Raw genomic sequence first — 27911 nt, 5'->3', positions numbered from 1 at the left:
CCCCATATGCCGGAGGTGGCGGTTCAAACCCAGCCCCGGCCAAAAACTTCAAAAAAACCCCCCAAAAAACCCAAACAAAAAACCAATGATTATTCTGATTTTTGGTCAGCTCATGAAGCACTCACTTATTGAGCTTTCTTATGTTTCCAATTTGGTTCAAATGCAGGCTGAGGAACAGGTCTTGTCTACAGATTATTGGCAGTTGAGAACAAAAAGTAAATATTCTCATGAGTGGGGATTGCTAATCCCTAAAAAAGAAAAAGGCAAATTTATAAATATCCCCCATACTGGAACATTACTTAGACCATAAACAATAATAAAGAAATTATGCAAATGTGCCAAGATGGTATCCTGCATGTTAACATCCAATTTCAAAATATTATAGAAGTGCAAATATTTTTGGTTCCATGGATCACTTTTGTTATCCTTGGGTCAAGGATATAAATGTGCTTATCACCCAAATAGTGTTCACTGTACCCATTTGGTAGGTTTTTGCCATCACCTCCTTCCCACTGCTCAGTGCTTAATTTCTACTGAGTTCTTTCAATGTGCTCATCAGTTAGTTCCAATTTAATAGAAAGTCGTGCAGTGTTTATTATTAAAAACTTCACTTAGGATAATGGTCCCCAATTCCATTCAAATTGTTGCAAAAGTCTTTAGGTCATCTTTCTTCATAGCTAAATAGTATTCCATAGTAAACATATGCCAAATTTTGTGGACACTTTGGTTGATTCCACATCTTTGCGATTGTGAATTGTGCTGCAATAAACATTCAAGTGCATGTGTTTATTTGATAAAATGACTTATTTTCCATTGAGTAAATACTTGTAGTGGCATTGCTGGATCAAATGATAGGTCTACTTTTACCTCTTTGATGAATCTCCATACTGTTTTTCATAAGGGTGGTACTAATTTGCAGTCAAACCAAGAGTGTATAAGTGTTCTTTTCTCTCTGCATCCATGCTAGCATCTATTGTTTAGGAGCTTTTTAATAAAAGCCATCCTAACAAGGGTAAGGTGATATCTCATTGTACTTTTATTTTTTCATATGTTTATTGGCCATTTTTCTTTTTTTTTTTTTAAGACAGAGTTTCACTATGTTGCCCTCGATAGAGTGCCATAATGTCACAGCTCACAGCAACCTCAAACTCTTGGGCTTAAGCAATTCTCTTGCCTCAGCCTCCCAAGTAGCTGGGACTACAGGCATCCACCACAGTTGTCATTGTTGTTTAGCTGGCTGGGGCTGGGTTAGAACCCGCCAGCCTTGCTGTATGTGGCTGGTGCTGTAACCACTGTGCTACGGGTACCAAGCCTATTGGCCATTTTTCTATCTTCTTTTGAAAAGTATCTGTTTATGTCTATTGCCCACTTTTTCATGGGGTTCTATGTTTTTCTCTTATTGATTTGCTGAAATTCTTCATAATTTCTCCTTACTTGCCTTTTATTGATTGTATGAACTTTTATTGATTGTATGAATATAGTTTGCAAATATTTCCTCCCCTTGTATAGGTTATCTATTTGCTCTGTTGATTACTTCATTAGTTATGCAGAATCCTTTTTAATTTAATCAAGTTCCATTTATTTTGTTGTTTCTGCAATTCCAATTGGGGTCTCCTCATGAATTCTTTGCTTAGGCCATTATATAGAAGAGTTTTCCCCACATTTTTTCTAGCATTCTTATGATTTCATGCCTTACATTAAAGACTTTTATCCACCTTGAATTAATTTTTGTGAGGAATAAGAGATAAGAATCCTGTTTAATTCTTCAGTATTTGATAATCTAATTCTTCCAGCAACATTAATTGAATACGCTTTCTTTTCCCCAGTTTGTACTGTTTTCTGCTTTTTTCAAAGGTTGGTTGGGTGTATGTGGATGGTTTTGAATCTGGACTCTCTGTTCTGTTATTGGGCTACGCTTCTATGGATGGTTTTGAATCTGGACTCTCTGTTCTGTTATTGGGCTACACTTCTTTTTTTTTCATGTTTGCATTTTACTTTATTCCACATTATTGTGCTACATTTATTTTATTTTTTAATTAATATTAAATCATCTGCCATTCAATCCTATAATTCCTCTACTAAGTATATACCCAGAAGACCAAAAATCACATTAAAACAAAGATATTTGTACCAGAATGTTTATTGCAGCCCAATTCATATTTGCTAAATCATGGAAAAAGCCCAAGTGCCCATCAATCCACGAATGGATTAATAAATTGTGGTATATGTACACCATAGAATATTATGCAGCCTTAAAGAAAGATGGAGACTTTACCTCTTTCATGTTTACATGAATGAGGGCTACACTTCTATGGATGGTTTTGAATCTGGACTCTGTGTTCTGTTGTTGGGCTACACTTCTATTTTTGTGCCAATACCATGTTATGGTTACTATAGCCTTGCAGTATGATTTGAGATCTGGTAATGTGATGCCTCCAGATTTATTCTTTTTCCTAAGATTGCTTTAGCCATTCAGTCTTTCTACTAGTTCCAAATAATGTGTAGACTTATCTTTTCTAGGTTTGTAAAATAATACATTGGAATTTTGATGGGTATTGCTTTGAATCTGTAAGTCACTTTGGGTAATATGAACATTAGAACAATGCTGATTCTGCCAATCCATGAGCATGACAAGTTTTTCCATTTGTTTGTGACATCTGAGATTTCATTTCTCAGTGTTTTGTAGTTCTCTTTGTAGAGATCTTTCACCACCATGTTTAAGTATAATGCTAGGCATTTTACTTTTTTTTTGTAGCTATTATGAAGTATGATGAGTTTTTGATTTGACTGTCAGCTTAACTGTTATTGGTATAGAGGAATGCTACGGCTTTGTGCTTGTTGGTTTTGTAACTTGAGACTTTCCTGAATTTGTTTATCAATTCCAGTAGTCTCTTGATGGAGTCTTTGGGGTTTTGTAGATACAAGGTCATATCAGCAAGAAAGCAATAGTTTGTCTTCCTCTTTCCCAAATAAATGCCATTAACTTATTTTTCTTGCCTGATTGTTTTGGCTAGGAATTCCAGCATTATGTTGAATAGAAGTAGTGACAGTAGACACCCTTTTCTTGTTCCAGTTCCTAACGGGAATACTTCCAACATTTCACCACTCAGTATATTATTGGCTTTAGGTTTGGCAAATATGGTTTTTATAATTTTCAGATATGCTGCTTCTGTACCTAGTTTGTTAGAGTTGTTATCATGGAAATGTGTTGAATGTTGTCAAGTGATCTTTCTTCATATATTGAGATGATAATACAATCTGTGTTTTTGCTTCTGTTTCTGTGGTGAATCACATGTATTGGTTTATATATGTTGAACCACCTTTGTATCTATGGGATGAACCCACTTGGTCATGGTGGATTTTTTTTAAGTGCTATTGAATTCATTTTACTAGTATTGTGTTGGAGATTTTTGCATCTATATTTATCAGAGATATTTGATTGTACTTTCTGTTTTGTTGTGTCCTTTCTTGGGGTTGGTATCAAGGTAATACTGGCTACATATGAGTGGTAAAGTATTCTCTTTTTGATGTTTTCTTCAGTGTGGGTGTCAGCTTTTCTTTGGAGGTCTGGAAAATTCAACCATGAATTCATCTAGTCTGGGGCTCTTTGTTGGAAGCTTTTTCATTACTGCTTCAATCTCACTGTTCCTTTCTGGTGTTTTCAAGAATTCTGTGTGTTCCTGATTGAGTGTTGGAGGTTGTGTGTTTCTAGGAATTTGTCAACTTCCTCTACATTTTGAGTTGAAATGTCTTAGATGTTATTGATTTTCACAACATTCGCAGATGATATTTTGTATTCTGTGCTACCAGTTGTAATATCTCCTTTCTCATTTCTAATTGAGTTTACTTGGGCCCTTTCTTTTCTATTCCTGGTTAATTTAACAAGAGGTATGTGGATTTTGTTTATCGTTGCAAGGATCCAACATTTTGTTTCATTGATCTTTTATATCCTTTTGTTTTCCATTTTCTTTAGTACTGCTCTGACTTTACTTACTTCTTTTCTTCTGCTGGCTTCTGGTTTGTTTTGCTCTTCCATTTCTAGTTCTGTGGAAATGTCATTAAATTGTCGATTTGTGATCTTTCTGTCTTTTTGATACTGGGATTTAAGGCTATGAATTTTCCTTTAGGAATGCTTTTGTTAAATCCCACAGATTTTGATAGTTTGAGGATTCTTCTAATTTCTATGTTAATTTTGTTATTGACCCAATCATTGTTCAGCAGCATGACTCAGTGTAGAATTAAGTGTTTCTATTGGAGTTTATTTTAGTTTTATCTCACTGTGGTCAGAAATGATGCACGGTTTCTATTTATTTTTTCTTTTGGAACTTTTTGAGGTATTTTTTATGCCCTTAGTTATGATTAGTCTTAGATAATACTCTGTGTGCTGATGAAAAGAGTGTATTGGTAGTATGGGGGTAAAATGTTCTGTAAATGTGTTAGATCAATCTGTTCTAGAGTGTCATTTAAATCCACTTTCTTTCTCTAGTTTCTGCTTGGAGGATCTGTCTAGATTTGCAAGTGGGGTGTTAAAATACCCTGAAATTACAATGCTGCTATTTACCTCTTTGCTTATAGTAAGATTTGCTTTATGAATCTGGTCATTCATCTGCTGATGAATAATTATTTAGAATTGTTATGTTTTTCTGTTGAATTGCTCCCTTTACTATAATGTCTTTGTCTTTCCTTATTATTGTTAATTTAAATTTAATTATATGTGATATGTGAATGGCTTTACTGCTTTATTTTGGTTTCCATTTGCATGGAATAGTTTTTCCCTCCTTTCACCTTTTATCTTATGAGTCATTATGAGTTAGATTTGTTTTGTACAGAAAGCAAATACCTGGCTTTTACTTTTTTTAAAATCTATTTTGCCAACCAGTGTCTCCTGAGTGGACATTCAAACCATTCATATTGATTAATAGATTGATATGTGGATGCTGTTTTATATGTATATGTATCCTGTTTGGTAGTACTTATTGCTTTGTTTTACCTCTTGTGCTCGGGCTTTAGCATTTGAGTGGTTTTACTTTGGTGTCTAATGTGCTATTCTGAGTATTTCTTGCAGAACATGTCTGGTTTTAGCAAATTCCTCAGTGTTTGCTTATCTGGAAAGGTCTTTATTTCTCCTTATATATTATACTTAGTTTTGCTGCATACATTGAGTAAGAAGCTTTACCTTGGTTGTGGGTGCTTTGACAATGGTCTAGGTTTTGGATGTATGCCTTGGTTATAGATATATTTAGCTTAATGGTTTTCTAAGTCGTTAGTTGTTTGTGGATTGTAGCAGTGATGAGAAAAATGTGTGTGTATTTACCTGCTCTTAGATGATGGAGGAGGGAAGTCTTTGAGATCCTTTCTCTTTTCCCAGTGATCACTGTGATCTTCTTCACAGTGTGAATTGTACTGAAATGCCCAGTTTAATCTCAAGACGGTAGGTATTGATTGTGCTCAACCACACCCTGTATGCCTAAGTCAGTAAATGCTATAAAGAACTATGCAAAATGACCTTCTTGTCAGATGGTGGTGCTTACTAGAAGGAATAAGTTGAAGTGTATTTTTTAGGACCTGTGACCACTTCTAGCCCCTCATCCCAAGCACTTAAATTCCCTAGGTCAATGGTTCTCAACCTTCATAATGCCATGACCCTTTAATACAGTTCCTCATGTTGTGGTGACCCCAACCATAAAATTATTTTCATTGCTAGTAGCAATGTTGTTTGTCTGTTTTTCTTTTTTATGTAAATTTTTTCTCTTTCTTCTTTCTGAGATGATCTGGCGGCCTGAGTCTGCAGCCAATAATCTTTTCTGTCCCCTGTATCTTCATCCAATTTTAACTTAACTTGAAAAGAACGTGAAATCAAATTCTGTGGGAAACAAACATGGGAACGTGCTTATAGAATTCATCTATAAAAACTAGACTGATTTATTACACAATTTATGACTGTATTATGTTAGCACAATCCTAATTGACATCAAATTAGATAATCCTTAGGCAAGAACCTAACTGGATATTCCTGGTAAAGCATGAACAAAGAATTTTGAAAAGTAGCCACGAAAATAATGTTATGGTTGCAGGTCACTACAACATAAGGAACTGTATTAAAGGGTTGCAGCATTAGGAAGGTGGAGAACCACTGCCTTAGGTGGTTTTGGGGGCCCTGGAAGTTCCAGGTGCCTCCTTATTTTACTTCAGTAGAGGCAGGTGGGGAAGTGAGGCTGGGCTGGGCTGGGTTTGGTGAGCCTGCTCTCAGGCTCCACAAAATCTTGTATGGTAGCTGTTTCAGCAGAGATCAAATGTCTTTTCCCAATGTCTGGGGAAAGATTTCAGGGAGGGTCTAAAGTGGTCTCACTTATCCAGAATGTCTGCTTGTGGAGGCATGGGCCATCTGTGATTAACAATCTGGTTGTTGGAAGTGGGCCTCAGTCTTCTCTCCCCTCTCCCACTCCATGGTCTCCCTTTAGCATCTATCTGCAGGCAGGAACACTTGCTGAGCTTCTTCATGATGGCGCAGTGGGATAGGAGCATCGCTGACCGAGAGTCTACCCAGGGCTGATGGTTCAGCCTTTCTGTTGTGAGAAGGGAGCTCTGTGAGTGCATCATGGCTAGGATCTGCACTGCACATCTTTAGTTCTGCCCATGCAGGCTCCATCACCTTTCAAGATTAGTTCATAAATCTCTGTACTCTTGAGCAACCCAATCAAGACTTGGGGGGTACAAGATCTGGCCTACAAGATCTGATTTCATTTTTTCCTGAAAATCAATCCTTCAGTGTACTAAGAAGAAGCATACTTGTTCCTAATTGTCAATGTGGTGCTCAAGCAGGTTTGATGTCCTTCCACTTCAGAGTGCACTGTGCTCTGATGGAGCAACACCAGGAAGGTCTGTGTGCAGGTAGTTCACAATCTGAACACCCCCTCATTCTCTGAAGGTTTTTAAGAGTAATGATTTGGGCCCTTCTCTCTGTAGAAGGCCTGGTATCATATATGCACCAATGGGGGTAATCAGAAGCTCCTGAGAGCCCTAGATCAATTATCTTTCTTGGCAACCATGGGTACAGTAGGGGAAGGGGAGGAAAATGGCCTGAAAGTAGGAAAGATAGCACTTTGGTCATCTCTTTCTTTTTTTTTTTTAAAGGAAGCCTGCCTGGAATGTCCAAGCTCTAGAGTCACACAAATTCTTCAGGACTCATTGGCCCCCTGCAGCTCCATAGTCTGGGTCAGGTTAAGAAATGTCTGTGTGGGAATGAGCAAGACAAAAATTGAAGAGCTAAAGCCCCCTGGGGAGAACAAAGGCACATGGTGGGTAGATAAGCAATATGGCATCTGCCATCTTGGCTCAGGTCAGGAGTAACAGGAAGTGACCCAAGAGTGCTGATAATGCTGGTGCTTTATCCTCAGGAAGCTTCCATTTCACTGGTGGCAGCAGCTTTGGGGCCTGGGATGGTAGAAAGGCTCTCCAGCAGCTTGGGAGTCTGCTGACTGGCAGAGAAGTGAAGGAGAGAGAAACAAACTGCTCCACTTACCCTTTTTGCTGCATTCTAAGCCTCTTGGGAATTGTTCTCTGCCAAGATATTTTCTTGTTTTGCTCTGTATTTTCTTCCTGTGGAATCTCTTGTAGGTTCTGGTACTTTTCTCCTGGAATTATACTTGCTCTATAATTATTTGTCTGTTTTTCTTTTTCATGTACAATTTTTCTTTTCCTTCTTTCTGAGATGGGCTGGCAGCAATGTTGTTTGTTTGTTTGTCTGTTTTTCTTTTTTATGTAAAATTTTTCTCTTTCTTCTTTCTGAGATGATCTGGTGGCCTGAGTTTGCAGCCAATTATCTTTTCTGTCCCCTGTATCTTCATACAATTTTAACTTAACTTGAAAAGAACATGAAATCAAACTCTGTGGGAAACAAACATGGGAATGTGCTTATAGAATTCATCTATAAAAACTTGACTGATTTATTACACAATTTATGACTGTATTGTGTTAGCACAATCCTAGTTGACATCAAATTAGATAATTCTTAGGAAAGAACCTAACTGGATATTCCTGGTAAAGCATGAACAAAGAATTTTGAAAATAATAAATATTCTTTTATCTATTAAAAAAAAATCACTGCTATTAAGGGTTTCCTATATGGAAGACAAAATTCTAATCATTTATATATATTTGATGATATATCCTACTATTATTTAAATTTTATAGATGAAGAAACTGAATTATAGAAAGGTTAGGTAATATATCCATGTTTACCAGGTTGTTAAGAGCGCATGTTTTTAGGCACTAAGCTATAAGAAAATGATGAATTTTCAGAACATTAGTTCTAGGAGATATTTCAGATATTATTTCCTCAAATTTTTCCAAATTATATAAAACTAAGTCTGGCATGTTAATGACTTGTCTAACGTCATATATATAGCTACGCTTCCTGGCTGCTAGCCCAAAGTTACAGGGAACTTAGCAACATGCTTTCACTAATTCACCTAAGCACATGTTCAGTGTTGTCATATTCCATAGTTTTGGTTATTCCTTTTTGAGGCACACACATTCTGTTCCCGAAGTAAAGTTTCTGATGGTATTTTCTATGGCATACTTTTAGAAAAGATGATTCTATGACTAACAGATAAACGTCATATACAAATGAGTCGTATTTCCAGAGACTAATATTGCTTAAATCTCTGACTCACGTTCGTCTTGAAATTTTTACTAAAGAAGAAAAAGCTCTCATTTTATAGATCTCAGGCTGACTGGTGTTCCTATTTTACCTCCACCAGTCCACAGCATTTGAACTTCTCTTCCCCCAAGTTTTGTATATTTCAGACAAGTTTTAAAATGGCTTATAATAAAATAGGGTAAGGTAAACATTATTAGCTGAAGACTGAAATGGTCCAGAATATCATATTACCTCCCCCAAGTTAAAAGTTCAACATTTGTCCTCTTATATTTAAAAAAAAAAAAAAGCTTGAGAAAATATTATCAAAATGTTAACATTGGCAGTATTTTGCTATATCCTTATTTTTTAATTTTATTTTACTCTTCCAATAAGAAATCTTACAGCCTTCAAATAAATTTTTATGTGATATTATTTACTGATAACTATATGAAATATACATTCATCTTAATATATATTTACTCAAAGGCAATAAAATCAGATATTAACTCATTAAGTAAATAATGTCCATCTTATTTTCTTTCTTATAGGGCACTATATTAGTCAGAAAAAGTTGATTTTGCTGAGATAACAAATTGAGCTCCAAATCTCATTATATTAACCACAAATCTAAAGAATTTTGGGGAGTGGAGGATGGCTCTGTTCTGTATAGACACTCAGGCATTCAACCTAAGTGCCGATGTAGTGCACTCAGTGACAAGGAGGATACTCATTCTCAGAAAAAAATAAGTAAATTTCATAGTATTGAAGATATTAAAGAATCTCCCATTCTGTGAGTGAAATAGGTTCATGTGGAGAATGCCAGAATTAGGTGGTATTCATTGATAATACTTGAAAAAAAAAAGAGCTGTTTCATTTCTAAAAGTGTAAAATAGGCTTGCCTTACTTGATAATAAATTGCATAGTTAATAATAACAAAAAGTTAGAGTTAGAGATCTGCTTATAATTACAGGGCTTTATTGATTTGTTTCTCATTGTAATTCAAGTCTGGGTTAGTGACTCTGAGCTAAACTTCCCAATCCTAAAAAACCAAGCAAACAAACAATACACATAATGAGTAAAAGCACAGTGAAAGAAATTTGAAACAGTAACATTTCTAATGCTGCAGATTGAGATATATAAACTGCATAATTAGCCTTTAGAAAAAAGCCAGGTCAAATTGTAGTCTAATTAAACTTCTGAATATCTCATTAATCAAAAGCTACATAAAGCCATGTTTTTATTCTAAGCACCATGTGATAAAAAGTATACCCTGTTTATAAATTCCCATTAATGTGGGTATAACAATGTCATAGCAGTAGATTTTTGTTTCTGTTTATTCAGTTGGTTTTTGTTTCTTTGCCCTTTCAAGAAGTTTATGAGGAAAGAATTACCTACCCATTTCATGGTGTTCACTTTTCTGTTTGCTCATCCACTGCTTTAGGAAATATGAGATACATATGGAAAAGGAAGTTAGTTTAAATTTAAAATGTGTAAGTCATGGTAGACAAGCAGCTCAGAGATGGGATCAATGCTATTACAGTCACTGACAGATTCAGGGAAAGAAAAAAAAAAAAGAGAGAGAGAGAATCATATCAGGACAGTTGAAATCTCCTGCCCTACCTTCTCCCCTAACATTTATATATTCAGTTAGATATGACTGAAACAGTAACTGCAGAATTTTCTCTATCTGTCCATCACTTCACTGTAACCACAAGCATAAAAATGACACATCTACAGGTCACGATAATTTAAAGAAAAATGTGTTGCAGTGCATTGTGGGCAAAATATACAAATTATCAAGTCAGCAACAATAATTAAATTTTCTCAAGTTTGCATATGACTTGTAGATGTGTCATTTTTATTCTGTCTATACTTTTAAGTGATGGACAGATTGATTGAACCCTTTGGGCGGGAGGCAAAAATTCACTGCATTCGTTGTTATAAGATCTTGTCTTGTACATGTAATAAAGTCAAACTTGATGGATGAAGAGATGAGAAACTCTGAAGATTTACAATAGGAAAAAAAGTGAACAAATAAATGAAGGCAAAAAAGATGCTAGACTCATGATGTGCACCACCTTTTCCTCTGTATTACTTCAATAGTTTGGGTAAGTCATAGATACTCTTGATTAAATATAGCAGAGAACAATATAAAAGTAAACAAAGTGAGGTTAGAACTGATAATGATTATCAAGTAGAGGTGAAACCGTGATAACCTGGTACAGCTTTAATTAAAGTAGGTGTGCAAATTTGATATAGATAGCTATAAGTTTTATATATGCATATATATGTGTATATATACACAAACATAAATATGTGTGTGTGTGCATATGCACTTTACATTTTCATTATAATCTGAAATGTATAATGTTTGGAAATTAAGAAGCACTCAATGAATATTTGTTGAATCAATGATTAATAAAAGAATAAATTTAGTCATTACAGTGTGTGGATTCTCAATGCAATTTTAATACCAACCTATTGCAATCCAAATTATTAATTTTTCTAAACTAGATAGCTTTTCAGTGAATTATAGGTCTGAGATTAAAATAAAGATTTGAAATTTTATTTGACTGTTTACATACTAAGTATTTTTAAAAAGTCATAACCTTACCTTGTCTATTGCATTGATTCTCTTTGTTTAAATTATAAATAGAAGTGATACATTTGAACACACCAGCATGCATGTATCTGTGTGTGTGTGTGTGTGTGTGTGTGTGTGTACACTCGTACATGTATGAGTGAAAGTGTGATTTTGCTGACTGGACATCTTTTGACTTGTCAAAACTTACTGTTATTGCTGGACAATGTTATCTGTATATGTATCCTATAATCAGGAGATTAATTTGGATTTTAATATCAGTAATATGATTGTGAAATGAGCTTTAGGTTATAAATCAGTGTTCATATTCACAAGCCAATGAAAAGATCTTTGAGACAGTATCATTATTTCTCTAACCTTTAATTTTCTCATTACAAATAGGGAGGAGGTCTGTATTGACTCTAAGTTCTGTCCACACCTATAATGAAATATATGTTACTGTGTAGCTATATTGGAACCCATGACCCCCAAGCCTCTCTCTCCTTTTAACTACCTTTCCCCAAAAAGTATATATTCTGGGAAAACCTTACCAATTAAACAAAAGTATATATTCTAGGAAACCCTTACCAAATAAACAAAAGTACATATTCTAGGAAACCTTTACCAATTAAACACAAACATGCACACATATTTAGGAATACAAACCTCAAAATTTGATCGTGCAAATTAAATATCAAGATAAATCAAGAAAGGGTCAAGAGAAGGTTCTTGACACCTCAATGTCTTTTTTACACATAGTTTTATTTCCTTTGCTTCAGATCCCATAGCTTTGGAGTTTTGGGTAATTCATCTGTGTTTGCACTGTGCCTTTCCATATGAATGCTGGTTAATCATCTATGAGTTCAGTGTTTAGCTCCTTAGCCATTGGGGCTAACTACGTTGAACTGTATAGCTGTTGGAAGTCCTCTGTAGCCAGGAACTCCTTGTAGTGACCCACACAAATCCCTGGGGCTTGCTTTTTCCTAGTTTTCTGAACATAATAACTTGTGTAATACCATCTACCCTTTCAATGGCCCTGGCATATAGCTCTGTTTTCTACTAGACACATCTTTCTTTCTCCTTTTCCTTCTATAGTCATGATCATATCACTCTGAGTTGCCATTTTTTCTCAAAACTGCTTTCCATCTCTACCCTGGTTTGCTTTATTATGCCCACTTTTCCCAAACATATTTCGTCCTATTTTCTATTCTTTTTCAGCTTATCTGTGTTATAAATTCTCAACTATTTCCTGCTCGAATACAACCTAAATAATTTCTATCTGATTTTGTTTTGTATTTAAATATATTCTATTGATGAAGTTTATGAGATTATATTATAAAAATGGGAAATACCTCGTATGTGATCAATAACAAAGGAACTAACCCCCTTTCTTTCTAAGATGTAAAACAGAGCTAGTCCTGGATACTATTATTATAAAGATATGTTAAGGAATACAATAAATTGGATACTTATTTTTACAGTTTATATTGGTAATTTAAAAATCTCTATATAACTTTTTGAGGGCAAAGACCATATACTATTTTCTTTATATCTTATCAGAAAATTCACAGATATATTTAAAAAGTGTCAGATAATTAAACCCATTTTCTTTGATTAGTAGAGTCATGATTTACCAGCTTATTAATTTTGATAAACAATGGATATTAATTATCTCTATTATTGAACTTCCACTTAACTTTTTTGAAAAGCATTTTCACAATATTGACCAGTTTATCAGTTTCATGTTCCTTTTTACTTCTATGTTTGCCACTTAGCTTTGCCATGTGACTAAATTATAGCAAGTGGAACGTTGATGAAAATGATTTATGCAACTTCAAAGCCTTCCTCCAAAAACATTCAGTGCAAGTCTCCCTATCACTCTCCTCTCTTTTTTAGCAGCAAGATACAAAGGAGACAGTGTGGGCTATGAAGACCTGAGGGATAACAGAACAATTATATGGGAGGAGCCTGGGTCCCTAAAAGACTATTTGGGGCAGACCCACTCCATTCCTCACACTATGTTGGACCAGAATGTGGATGAGAAGTAAACCTGTGGTATGGTAAAACACTGATATGATGTCTCAATGATATGTGAGAATTGACAACTCTAAACACAGAAAGTTACTATAAAAAGCACTTCACTGTCACATCAACTGCGAAGAAAAATTAGACTTCACTTCGGGAAAGCTGAGGAATGCCTGAAAGCACTTCCACATGCTAATGTTAAACAGAAGTAACTGAAGAATTCACATTGTAGAAAGACTAATAACTACTTCAGACTTTCTAGGTTATGCCACATATGACAAAGGATGTGACTCACAGAAGGTACACACACCAACACACACACACAAATTAGTTGGAAGTACATAAAGTAGCCATGTACAGACTAAAGAGTATCAGGTTTGGTATAAGACAAAGCTCAGATTAAACTTTGATTGTTAATATCCAATGACATTAAAAGATACCTAATTTATTTCTCTCAGATTTATTTTCTTCATTTGTAAGAGCACAACAATGTTGACTTATAAAGAGTATAATTATAAAATATATTTATAATTATGAAAATACTGATATATACATATATATGTATGAAAAAATGCCTAACAATATCTGTCACATAGAAACACCTAATGAATGTTCGTAGCTTAGTTATAGGTATTAATTTATTCAACCTAAAATAGTTTAGATTGAAAATATGTGCTGAACACTCAGATGGTATATTACATAAATATATTGCACATGAAAACTTTGTAAATCTTAGTATCTTAATTATTTTGCTCTACCATTATGTTTCAATGCCTCATGTATAATGTTGCATGTATTTGTACTTTGCTCATTCCCATTGTTAAGTGATATTCTCCTCTGTGACTGTATCATAATTTATTGATTCAGTCTACAAATGAGGGGCATTAGGGTATTTTTTTAGCTTGGAGATATTACAAATAATAACTCTGCTAATATAAGCATTCTAGTTTATTATTTTAAAATTTATGTAAATGTTTCTGATGGCAGGCTGTATTTCCCTTGTTTTAATTATTTTAGATAATGTAAACTGTTTAATAATATAGACTTTTTAAATTCTATGGATATGGGTTATCTTTTCCTTTATGTATGATCTCTTTAATTACTATGATCAATGTTTTTAGTTTTTATTGTAGAGATCTTTCATCTCCTTGGTTAAGTTTATTACTAAAGACTTTTTTGTAGCTAGGATAAATGGAATTGAGTTCTTGAATTTTTTCAGATAATTCACTATTGGCATATAAAAAAAAACTATTGTTTTCTGTATGTTGATTTTGTATCCTGAAACTTTAGTAAATTCATTTGTTAGTTCTAATAATATTTTGGAAAATCCTTAAGGTTTTCTGTGTAAATAAATATGTAGTCTATAAAGAAGAACCATTTGACTTTTTATTTAATTTGGATGCTCTTTATTTCTTTCTCTTACCTAAATGCTATCACTAAAACTTCCAGGATAATCTTGAATAAAAGGAATCAAGTTAAACATCTTTGTCCTGTTCTAGACATTAAAAGAAAAGCTTTCAACTTATTCCTGTTTAGTATGTTAGCAGTGGATTTGTCATAACATGGTCATTATTATGTTGACTTATTTCTTCTATACCCAATTTGTTGAGAATATTTATCAAGAAGAGATTTGGATTATATAGGATACTTTTTCAGCATTTATTTAAAGCTTCATCGACTTTCTGTTCTTAATTCCATGGATGTGATGAATCATGTTTACTGATTTTCGCATGTTGAACAATCCTCACATCTTTGAGATCATAGCAAATGACCTTTATAATATATCATTGAATTTGGCTTGCGAATGTTTTATTGCAGATTTTTCCATCTATGTTCATCACTGTGGCCTGCATTTCTTCTTTGGTTGTTTTCTTGTCTGGTTTTGGTATCAGGCTAATGCTGGCCTTGTAGAATGAGTTTAGAAAGTATTCCCGTATTTTTGAATTTTTAAAGAGTAAAGTAGGTTTGGTATTAGTTTTTCTTTAAACATATGTTAACCAGTTTGGTGAAAATATTTCAAACTGTATATAAAACCAGCACATTGTACCTCATGATTGCATTATTATACACAGCTATTATTTAATTAAAAAAATAAAATAAACATTTGGTAGAACTCAGCATCGAAAACATTAGATTTCGGCTTCTCTTCATTATTAATCCATTCACATTTCCTATTTCTTCATGATTTTTCCATTTCCTTTAAGTTTTCCAGTTAATTAGCATACAATTGATCAACTCAAAGGAATTTCCAAACATGAAAAATAAAGATAATATCCACCTTGGCCACATATCTCCCCATAATTATGTCCCATTTCTCTACTCACATTTACAACACAAATCTTAGAAAAAGTTGTCTATATATTTCCATTTTTTTTTCTGTCGGCAAAAAATGAAGAATAGTGTCATTAAACTGGACTCACAAGGATCTTTCACTGTGCCAAGATTCAAGGATAACATCAAGGATATACACAATCGGGGTCACAGTCACAGTTGGATGGATCCCCATGTCCTTTGTTCAGGCATCAGATGTACTTTCTGACCATGGTCAAAAGATGTGATCTCTAATTACAATAGGCACTCACTCCACATAGCAAGGATGATTTAGGTAATAAAACAACTATATTCTGTAGTGAGATAATTACATGATTTATGTGATATTTTCCAGAAGCCTAGGACTTCTAAATAAATAAATTTTGGTGTTTTTTTTTTTTTGGTCATAATCACTTAACTACTCACATTCTACTAAAATAATTTAATGAATAAGAACTCTCTCCCAGTACAATTAGTTTGTTTCTCAGAAACTTCTTCTTAACGAGTTATGAGGGCAGTGAACTGAATTTATCTCTGTTAATTCTTTACATGAAACACAACCCTATCTGGGTTAATTTACCCAAGTTAGACAAATAAACTAGAGGCAGCTACCTAATTCCTCTCTTCTCATAGTATAAGGTATCATTTATTTATACCTATTTATGAAGAACTATCAATGAAAGTATGTTTTGTACTATTTTTTAATTTAATGATCAGATCTCAGTCTTCCCACATGATATATCTGACCATCTATTCTTTCAATATACTTTTCTTTCATGGCTTCCAGGACACCATTTCTTTCCTTTCTTCCTTCCTTCCCTCCTCCCTCCCTCTTTCTTGCCCTCTATTCCTCCCTCCCCTCCTTCTTCCTTCCTTTCTTCCTTTTGCATGGATTAACTCTGGAGATTCAATTCTCCCTGATTTCTCCTATTCTCTTTCTACTCAATTTATAAAAGGAAAGCCCAAGGGATCATTTTAAAATGTAATCCAGACCATACCCCTCCCCTCTTCTGCTTGAAACCCTTCAATCACTTTGTGTCTCACTCACAGTCAAGGCCAAAGTCTTTATTAGTGACCTAATTCTTGCCCTACTTAACTCTTTGACCTTATCTGCTATCCCTTCTCCTTTTGCTTGTTCACTCAACTTCAGTCAGGTTTCTCTCTTTGCTGTTCTGGGAATGTGACAATCAGACTCCTGCTTTGAGAACTTCTGACATGAATTCCATTTTCCTGTAAAATGTTCCTTAACATACACGATCTCCTTAGAATATTTACATATAAACAGCAGAGTCTCAGTGAGAACTCCATAGTCATCCTATTTAAAGTGATTATTCAGCACCCCACAAGGACATCTTCTTTTCCTCTCTGCTGGATTGTTCTGCATACTTTTTTTTTTTTTTTAATTTATTGCAATTTTTGGCCGGGGCTGGGTTTGAACCCTCCACCTCCGGGACCGGCGCCCTACCCCTTTGAGCCACAGGGGCCGCCCTGTTCTGCATACTATTATCATCTTCTAAAATAGTATAAAGTCAACTTACTTATTTGTTCATTGTTCTTTTTTCCCCATTGCTCTATAATGCAGGAAGCTTTGTCTGATTTGTTCTCTTGCTCTTCTCTCTTCCAGTATTTAAATAATGTTGGCTCTCAGTAAATGTTTGATACATTCATAAATGAGTAAGTGAATGCATGAATAATTTAAGCTTTCTGAACTCTTGCAGCTGAGAGTTTAGAAACAGAAACATAGACAACCGCAAAGATTCTGAGCGGAGAAGTTGTCTGAGGGCGTTGGTTGGAGGTCGTGGGGCCAGCTCCCGGACTCTGCGACTTTACGTCCTGAAAGATCTACTGAGAAGTTCTCCATCTTTAGTGACATTTTAATATCATAGATCTTTAAATGGATGAGATGGCTACCACTCAAATTTCCAAAGATGAGCTTGATGAACTCAGGGAGGCCTTTGCAAAAGTTGATCTCAACAGCAATGGATTCATTTGTGACTATGAACTTCATGAGCTGTTCAAGGAAGCCAATATGCCATTACCGGGATATAAAGTGAGAGAGATTATTCAGAAACTCATGTTGGATGGTGACAGGAATAAAGATGGGAAGATAAGTTTTGACGAATTTGTTTATATTTTTCAAGAGGTTAAAAGCAGTGATATTGCCAAGACCTTCCGCAAAGCAATCAACAGAAAAGAAGGCATTTGTGCTTTGGGAGGAACTTCAGAATTGTCCAGCGAAGGAACACAGCATTCTTACTCAGAGGAAGAAAAATATGCTTTTGTTAACTGGATGAACAAAGCTTTGGAAAATGATCCTGACCGTAGACACTTTATACCAATGAACCCAAACACTGATGACCTGTTCAAAGCTGTTGGTGATGGAATTGTGCTTTGTAAAATGATCAACCTTTCAGTTCCTGATACAATTGATGAAAGAGCAATTAATAAGAAGAAACTTACACCCTTCGTCATTCAGGAAAACTTGAACTTGGCACTGAACTCTGCTTCTGCCATTGGGTGTCACGTTGTGAACATTGGTGCAGAGGACTTGCGGGCTGGGAAACCGCATCTGGTTTTGGGACTACTTTGTCAGATTATTAAGATTGGTTTGTTCGCTGATATTGAATTAAGCAGGAATGAAGCTTTGGCTGCTTTACTTCGAGATGGTGAGACATTGGAGGAGCTTATGAAATTGTCTCCAGAAGAGCTTCTGCTTTGATGGGCAAATTTTCATTTGGAAAACTCGGGCTGGCAAAAAATCAACAACTTCAGTGCTGATATCAAGGATTCCAAAGCCTATTTCCATCTTCTCAATCAAATTGCACCAAAAGGACAAAAGGAAGTTGAACCACGGATAGACATTAGCATGTCAGGTTTCAATGAAACAGATGATTTGAAGAGAGCTGAGAGTATGCTTCAACAAGCAGATAAATTAGGTTGCAGACAGTTTGTTACTCCTGCTGATGTTGTCAGTGGAAGCCCCAAACTCAACTTAGCCTTCGTGGCTAACCTGTTTAATAAATATCCGGCATTAACTAAGCCAGAGAACCAGGATATTGACTGGACTTTATTAGAAGGAGAAACTCGTGAAGAAAGAACCTTCCGTAACTGGATGAACTCTCTTGGTGTTAATCCCCACGTGAACCATCTCTATGCTGACCTGCAAGATGCCCTGGTAATCTTACAGTTATATGAACGAATTAAAGTTCCTGTTGACTGGAGTAAGGTTAATAAACCTCCCTACCCGAAACTTGGAGCCAACATGAAAAAGCTAGAAAACTGCAACTATGCTGTTGAATTAGGGAAGCATCCTGCTAAATTCTCCCTGGTTGGCATTGGAGGGCAAGACCTGAATGATGGGAACCCAACTCTGACTTTAGCTTTAGTCTGGCAGCTGATGAGAGGGTACACACTCAATGTCCTGGAGGATCTGGGAGAGGGTCAGAAAGCTAATGATGACATCATTGTGAACTGGGTGAACAGAACATTGAGTGAAGCTGGAAAATCTACTTCCATTCAGAGTTTTAAGGACAAGACGATCAGCTCCAGTTTGGCAGTTGTGGATTTAATTGATGCCATCCAGCCAGGCTGCATAAACTATGACCTTGTTAAGAGTGGTAATCTAACAGAAGATGACAAGCACAATAATGCCAAGTATGCAGTGTCAATGGCTAGAAGAATTGGAGCCAGAGTGTACGCTCTTCCCGAAGACCTTGTGGAAGTAACGCCCAAGATGGTTATGACCGTGTTTGCATGTTTGATGGGCAGGGGAATGAAGAGAGTGTAAAATAACCAATCTGAATAAAACCACCTTACTCCCAGGGGGATGATTCCTAGGTCAGCTATTTCCAGGTGAAGTGCTCATGGCTTAAGGAACTCTTGGTCATTAAAGGACTTTAGTTTGAATTAACAAGACTAGCTCATCATGAGAGCCTGCAGGGGAAAGGGTTCTAATAAAAACAACTCCTCTTTCCCATAGTCAAATTTGGATTTTCCAGGCACACCTGAAGTGTGCTCATAGCCAAACTGTTTTACTCTTTCCTGTTTCTGTATGTTCTTTGTCGCTCTGTAACTTTTTTCCTCTCAGAATGTCCCTCTCTTGGGTCTTGCTTAGATGACTGGATATGATTATTATTAGACAGTAATTTTGCTTTCTATCCAATATGTTAGTTCTTATTTGAGAACTATGGTCAGAGGGTATTTGGATATGAGTATCCTTTGCTTATATTTGTAGTACTGAAAATTTGCCGAAGTAACTGGCTGTGCAGAATGTAATAGAAGCTTTTCTTATTCTTTTATTCTTAAGATCAGTATCTTTTTACAGTATTCTTTCTACATGATCCTTTTTTGTACATTTAAGAATATTTTGATTACATCAAATAAGACTGCTAATTTTGCTACTTTTTTAAGGGGTCTTCAAGTAAGTGAAAAACATACATTGTAGGTAGAGGAAAAATGTACCTTAAATTCACATCTTCCCTCTCACACCCAAGCTGCAAACATTTGAAATATTTTGTCTTAAATCACTTGGTTGAATACATGCTTATTTGTTTTAAGACCTGTATCATCATACTCTCTTTAAAATTAAAATGCTGTGGAATAGGCACCTGAGGAGAGAGTGTGCTCAGAACTTCGAAAGGATTCGGTAGGCCAAGTATGCTAAGTGTATGATATATTTTTTAATTTTACACCTAAGAAAAGATGTCATCACTAAAAATGAAATATACATGTAGGACTTAATGTACTCTTGCTTGGTCAAGCTGTTTGCTATAGTTTTCAAGATCATGTTACTCTAACTCTGAAAAAGTGATGTAATCTGATAGCAATGTAGTAGTTCAAATAAAGGCATTTACATAATAGTCAAAAAAAAAAAAGAAACAGAAACATAAAAGTTATCAATTATTGTTTTGGTCCTAAATGTAATAGTAAGTCACTAAAGACTTTTTGTGACTGGATGGGTAGCATAGGGAGATATATAAGGAAGACAATTTTAGAAACATTATGGAAGTTGGCCTATTCAGGGTAAGACTAGAGACCAATAATTTATACTGGAGTAAAGGCAGTAGAGATTATGATTCTTGGCACACTGATCCTGCAAATTCGTGATGGATTTTTTTAGCCTTTTTAGTTTTTATTCAAATATTTAAATTTGTGTAGGAGATTAACAAATTGAGATTGAATAACCCAAAGATATTTAATGATACCCAGAGAGGCTGCATCTCGTATTGTTGGGATTGGTCATATGTCTTCAGGAAGTTTTTTGTCCAGGAATGAAAAAAAATATATGTTAGAGAATAAATAAATAATCCATTTGCTTACAATGTTTTAATCTTCTGGGGATATAACCTGCGGGGTGTACCACCCTAGTGTACATGGTGATGAAAGACACCATTATTATTTCTATCCATAAAATAGCAGAGTAGGCTATTTGCTAAAATAGAAGAGTGGCAGCAGGAACAGTAGGTGCTTTTTCATCTTTGGTCCCCAAGGTTTGTGGGTGTCCTTGCCCTTCAAACTAAAGATATCAAATTGTTCTTCACAAACTAAAACATACACATAAAAGGCCTGAGAAAAAAGAAAACAGATGGAAAGGGAAGAGGAGGGAGGGTGGAGAGAAATGAAAGGGGAGCAGGCTGAAAACTGTTTTCCAGCACAATGATCATTAAAGTTATCATGTTATGCCAGAAGCTTTATTCTAAATACCCCTGTCTGCTACCTTCTGGGTTAAATAAATAGTTTTGAATATACCTTTTGTTCAAATGACTTTCCATCACAGTCAGTGACTATAGCTAAATTTACTGAACAGCTTTGAGTCTTCTCAGAAAAATAATAAAAAAGAAATACAAAATGCTACCCCCACCTTGTTCATTCAGAAACATTCATTGTTTCTAATATAAAATAGTCATATTAGGTACCTCAATTAATGCTTCCTGACAGAGCCCACTATCACTATTCTTAAAAAAAAATTATAAAGAGAGTGAATAACATGTTAGAATATGAAATAATTTAATAGATTAGAACTGGCCCCCAAAGAATTTCTCACTATGAGCCAAAGGATTAATCTTGCAATGAAAATTTCTGGATATCTAAAACATACTTACATTAACTAATTACTGATAAACATGAGGGTTAGCATGTTAAGCTGATCCATATAGTTGTAAAAATACGTATTAATATATCAGTCTCAATAATCACAAGATCCATCTAAAAAGCAAGGATTTTCTTTGTTTTGTTTTGTTTTCTTTGAAATCAGTAAATATTCATATACTTCACTGATTTTACCATAACTCTTACATAAATATAATAATTATTGCTGAGTACAATGTTTGGATTCTGTTTTCTTTTGATATTTATATGTGTTTGTTACTGTCAAAATATGGATACTCTGGAAGGGTTAACTTCTAATTGTGCTAACATTTATGTTTCGAAAGAGTGGGTTGATTTAATCAGTAACCATAGAATTTATTACAATGTCTTAGTATTACTGCTAACTTTCAGGGTATCAGTAAATATAAATTTAGTTTAAAACATAGTCTCATATATACATGAGCAATTCTATTAGAATATATTATCATGACATTAAGAGCAGGAATCAACTCCATTGCTATTTCTTGAGAACAGTATAGATTTACTTAATTTACTTGTTACTAGTTTCCCCAGCTTAAAAAAAGGGAATCATATATTGGCAATTGACTAATTAACTGCTATTGGAAGACCACCTCCTTCCCGGGCCAAAGGAAAAAAATGTAAAATTTGGACATAATACTAAAAACAGCTACAATGGACAATGATCAGCTATAGGCAGACTTATGGGAAAAATGCACAGTGTGGGAGGGAACGTGCAAACAACTTTCCCAGCCCTGGGATGGGGAAATAATTAGCATAGCACAAACAGAGAGCATGCTGTTGGTGTTAGAATAAGTACAGTGTTCTGAAATATGAAACTAGAAAAGTGATGCCAGGAAAGCTAGGGCTACTGAAGAGAGTGTGATAATTCCTGGAAGAGAAAGAAACAGGTAATCACACATTCTTTTGTTGACCATTGGTACAGACTCAACTCAGCTAAACTAAACACAAAAGATTGGGTCTGGGAAGGGCTTACAGCCTGGAAACATAGTTTACATTTCTACTCTATCCAAAATAATTACTAAATTATTAGTATATATACTAATTTATATATATATATATATATACACACGCATAGCTAAAGAAAAGGAAGCAACACTAATCAGAGAAAAAAATTGAAAAAAGAAAAAGGATTCTGCACAAATTACCATTCATAATTCTCAAAATACAGTTAAAATTACTCAATATGGGGTGGGGGTGGAAGCAAGATGGCAGCCGAGTAACAGCTTTCTTGCAATTGAGCATGATGAGTCTGGGGAGACAAGACTCCAGGCATCTCTGGCTGGTGGGATTTGTCTATAATCATCCCTTTGAGGACACAGGGAGTCAGCAAGAGACTTCTGGACCCCAAGAGGAGGACAAAAGTAGTGGAAAACTGGCAAGTGGTTGCCTGTGTTCATTCAGTCTAATCCCGCTAGCAGCTGCATGGCAACTTAAAGAGCAAGAGGAAGTGAAAGGAAAATTAGGGCAAGGAAACAGATAATAGAAATCATGAGAAACAGTCAGCAGAAAACTCCTGGCAACATGAAGAACCAGTCCAGAGCAACCCCTCCAAGGGACCATGAGGTAACTACTGCAGAAGATTCTACCTATAAAGAAATGTTAGGAATGACAGAAATGGAATTTAGAATACACATGATGAAAATAATGGAGGGAATGATGGACAGAATGAAGGAAACTGCTAATAAAGTGGAAAATAACCAAAAGAAAATCCAAAAACAGAATCAAATAAGAGATGGACTATATGAAGGATATAAAAAAAGATATAGCAGAGCTGAAGGAAATGAAGCAGTCAATTAGGGTACTTAAAGATGCAATGGAAAGTATCAGCAATAGGTTAGACCAAGCAGAAGAAAGAATTTCGGAGGTAGAGGACAAAGTTCTTGAGATAATTCAGATAGTTAAAGAGGCAGAAAAGAAGAGAGAGAAAGCAAATGTTCACTGACAGAATTATGGGACTTTAGAAGCATTCCAACATACGAGTTATAGGAATCCCAGAAGGGAAAGAAAAATGCCCTAGGGGAATGAAAGCCATACTAGAGAATATTATAAATGAAAATTTCCCAGATATCACCAAATATTCTGACACACTCCTTTCAGAGGGATATCGGACCTTAGGTTGTGTCAACTCTAACCGAGCTTCTCCGAGACAAATTGTGATGAACCTGTCCAACATCAAGAAAGAAGAAAAGATTCTTCTTTTCAAGCTGCCAGGAGTAAGTGCCAGTTGACCTACAGGGGCAAATCCATCAGCATGACTGCAGAATTCTCTAATGAAACTTTTCAAGCAAGAAGACAATAGTCATCTACCTTTAATCTACTTAAAAAGAACAATTTCCAGCCCAGAATTCTATACCCTGCTCAGCTAAAAGCTTTAAAATTGATGGAGAATTCAAATCATTTACTGAAAAGCAAACATTGAGGAAATTTGCCACAACAAGATGAAGCTCTACAGGAAATACTTAAACCTGTTCTACACACTGACCATCACAATGGATCAGCAGCAAAGTAAGAACTCAGAAATTAAAGGACAGAACCTAATTTCCACACTGATGCAAAAGATAAAACTAAGAAATGGGCTCTCACAAAATAAGATGAATAGAATACTACCATACTTATCACTTATCTCAATAAATGTTAATGGCTTGAATTCCCCACTGAAGAGGCATAGATTGGTTGACTGGATTAAAAAACAGATGCCATACTTTTGCTGTCTGCAGGAAACACACCTGGCTTCAAAAGACAAATTAAAAGTTCGAGTCAAGGGTTGGAAGACAATTTTTCAGGCAAATGGAATCCAGAAAAAAAGAGAAGTTGCAATCTTATTTTCAGATACATGTGGATTAAAAGCAACTCAAGTCAAAAAAGACAAAGATGGTCACTTTATATTGGTCAAGGGAAAAATACAACAAGAAGACATTTCAATTCTAAATATTTATGCACCCAATTTAAATGCTCCCAGATTCTTAAAACAGACCTTACGCAGGCTGAGCAATATGATATCCAATAATACCATCATAACAGGGGACTTTAACACTCCTCTTACACAGCTGGACTGATCCTTTAAACAAAAATTAAACAAAGATATAAGAGATTTAAATGAGACCCTAGAACAACTGTGCTTGATAGACACATATAGAACACTCCATCCCAAAGGTAAAGAATAGACTTTCTTCTCATCACAATCCTAGGACACAAAACAAACTTCAACAGAATAAAAGAATTGAATTTTTACCTTGTATCTTTTCATATCATGAGGCACTGAAGGTGGAACTCAACTCTAACAAAAATATTTGACCCCACACAAAGGCATGGAAATTAAACAATCTTCTGTTGAATAACAGGTGGGTGCAAGAAGAAATAAAACATTAGCTTCCTTGAGCATAACAGTAATGAAGACACAAGCTAACAAAACCTGTGGGATACTGTAAAAGCAGTTTTGAGAGGAAAATTTATCCCTTTATATGCCTGCATTTGAAAAACAGAAAGAGAGTGCATAAACAAATACACAAGCCATCTTATGGAACTGGAAAAAGAAGAGCAATCAAAGACCAAACCCAGTAGAAGAAAAGAAATATCCAAAATCAAATCAGAGATCAATGCAATTGAAAACAAAAGAATCATTCAGAAAATTAATGAAACAAGGAGTTGATTTTGTGAAAAAATAAGTAAAATAGATATATCTTTGGCCAGACTAACTAGAAATGGAAAAATAAAATCTCTAGTAACCTCAATCAGAAATAATAAAGGGGAAATAACAACTGATCCCATAGAGATACATGAGATCATCTCTGAAAACTGCCAGAAACTTTATGCCCAGAAATTTGACAATGTGAAGGAAATAGATCAATATTTGGAATCACACCCTCTCCCTAGACTTAATCAAGAAGAAATAGAGCTCCTGAACAGACCAATTTCAAGCACTGAGACTAAAGAAACAATAAAAGCTTCCAGCACAAAAATGCCCTGGTCCAGATGGCTTCACACCAGAATTTTATCAAACCTTCAAGGAAGAGCTTATTCCTGTACTGCAGAAATTATTCCAAAAAATTGAGGAGGAAGGAATCTTCCCCAACACGTACTATGAAGCAAACATTACCCTGATACCAAAACCAAGAAAACACCCAACTAAAAAGGAGAATTTCAGACCAATTTCACTCATGAATATATAGATGCAAAAATTCTCAACAAAATTCTAGCCAATAGATTACAGCCTATCATCAAAAAAGTCATACATCATGATCAAATAGGTTTCATCCCAGGGATGCAAGGCTGGTTTAACATACGCAAGTCCATAAATGTCATCCACCATATTAATAGAGGCAAAAATAAAGACCATATGATCCTATCAATAGATGCAGAGAAAGCATTCGATAAAAAGCAGCATCCTTTTCTAACTAGAACACTGAAGAGTATAGGCATAGGTGGCACATTTCTGAAACTGATTGAAGCTATCTATGACAAACCCAAGCTAATATTTTACTCAATGGAGTAAAACTGGTAGCTTTTCCTCTTAGAACTGATACCAGTCCTCTGTCTTTACTATTTAACATAGTTGAAGTTCTAGCCAATACAATTAGGCAAGACAAGAAAAGAAAGGGAATTCAAATGGGAGCAGAGGAGGTTAAACTCTCTGTCTTTGCTGATGACATGATCTTATACTTAGAGAACCCCAAAGACTCAACCACAAGACTCCTGGAAGTCATCAAAAAATACAGTAATGTCTCAGGATATGAAATCAATGTCCACAAGTCAGTAGCCTTTGTATACGCCAATAACAGTGAAGATGAGAAGCTAATTAAGGACACAACTCCCTTCACCATAGGTTTAAAGAAAATGAAATACCTAGGAATATACCTAATGAAGGAGGTGAAGGCCCTCTATAATGAAAATTATGAAATCCTCAGAAAGGAAATAGCAGAGGATATTAATAAATGGAAGAACACACCATGCTCATGGCTGGGAAGAATCAACATTGTTAAAATGTCTATGCTTCCCAAAGCAATCCACCTATTCAATGCCATTCCTATTAAAATACCAACATTGTACTTTCAAGATTTGCAAAAAATGATTCTGCATTTTGTATAACCCCGTACAGCTAAGGCAGTTCATGGTAATAAAAATAAAGCTGGGGGAATCACCATACCAGATTTTAGGCTATACTACAAAGCCTTAACGGTCAAGACAGCATGGTACTGGCACAAAAATAGAGATGTAGAAACTTGGAATTGAATAGAAAACCAGGAAATGAAAATAGCATCTTACAACCACCTAATCTTTGCTAAAACAAACAAAAACATACCTTGGGGAAAAGACTCCCTATTCAATAAATGGTGTTGTAGAACTGGGTATCCACCTGTAAAAGACTGAAACTGGACCTACACCATTCTCTACTCACAAAAATTGATTCAAGATAGATAACGAACTTAAATTTAAGGCATGAAACAATAAAAATCCTCAAAGAAAGCATAGGAAAAGCACTGGAAGATATTTGCCTGGGGAAAGACTTCATGAAGATGACTGTGGTGGCATTGCAATAACAACAAAAATAAACAAATGGGACTTAATTAAACTGAAAAACTTCGGTACAGCTAAGGAGACAACAACCAAAGTGAATAGACCACCTACACAATGGGAAAGGATATTTGCATATTTTGAATCAGACAAAAGCTTGATAACTAGGATCTATAGAGAACTCAAATTAATCCACGTGAGAAAAGCCAACAATCCCATATATCAATGGGTAAAAGACATGAATAGAACCTTCTCTAAAGACAGACGAATGGCTAAAAAACATATGAAAAAATGTTCATCATCCCTATATATTAGAGAAATGGAAATCAAAGCCACCCTGAGATACCATCTAACCCCAGCGAGAATGGCCCACATCACAAAATCTCAAAACTGCAAATGCTGGCATGGATGTGGAGAGAAGGGAACACTTTTACACTGCTGGTGGGACTGCAAACTAGTACAACCTTTTTGGAAGGAAGTATGGAGAAACCTCAAAGCACTCAAGCTAGACCTCCCATTTGATCCTGCAATTCCATTCCTGGGCATCTACCCAGAAGGAAAAAAATCCTTTTATCATAAGGGCACTTGCACTAGCCTGTTTATTGCAGCTCAATTTACAATTGACAAAATGTGGAAACAGCCTAAGTGCCCACCAACCCAGCAATGGATTAACAAGCTGTGGTATATGTACACCATGGAATACTTCAGACATTA

The 27911-nt window shown here is 35.3% G+C and overlaps 1 protein-coding gene across 1 annotated transcript; it reads left to right on the top strand.

Moving 5' to 3' along the window:
* The first annotated feature begins 17307 nt into the window (after nt 1–17307).
* Nucleotides 17308–20416, top strand: LOC128594152 (plastin-3-like). Its single transcript, XM_053602697.1, is given in 1 exon segment — nt 17308–20416. A coding segment is annotated over 1 exon segment (1893 nt). The 5' UTR covers nt 17308–17451; the 3' UTR covers nt 19345–20416.
* The last annotated feature ends 7495 nt before the right edge of the window (nt 20417–27911 follow it).

The sequence above is a fragment of the Nycticebus coucang genome, chromosome 9 (genome assembly GCF_027406575.1).
Source record: "Nycticebus coucang isolate mNycCou1 chromosome 9, mNycCou1.pri, whole genome shotgun sequence".
NCBI lineage: Eukaryota > Metazoa > Chordata > Mammalia > Primates > Lorisidae > Nycticebus > Nycticebus coucang.
This window is presented reverse-complemented; position numbering and strand designations above follow the sequence as displayed.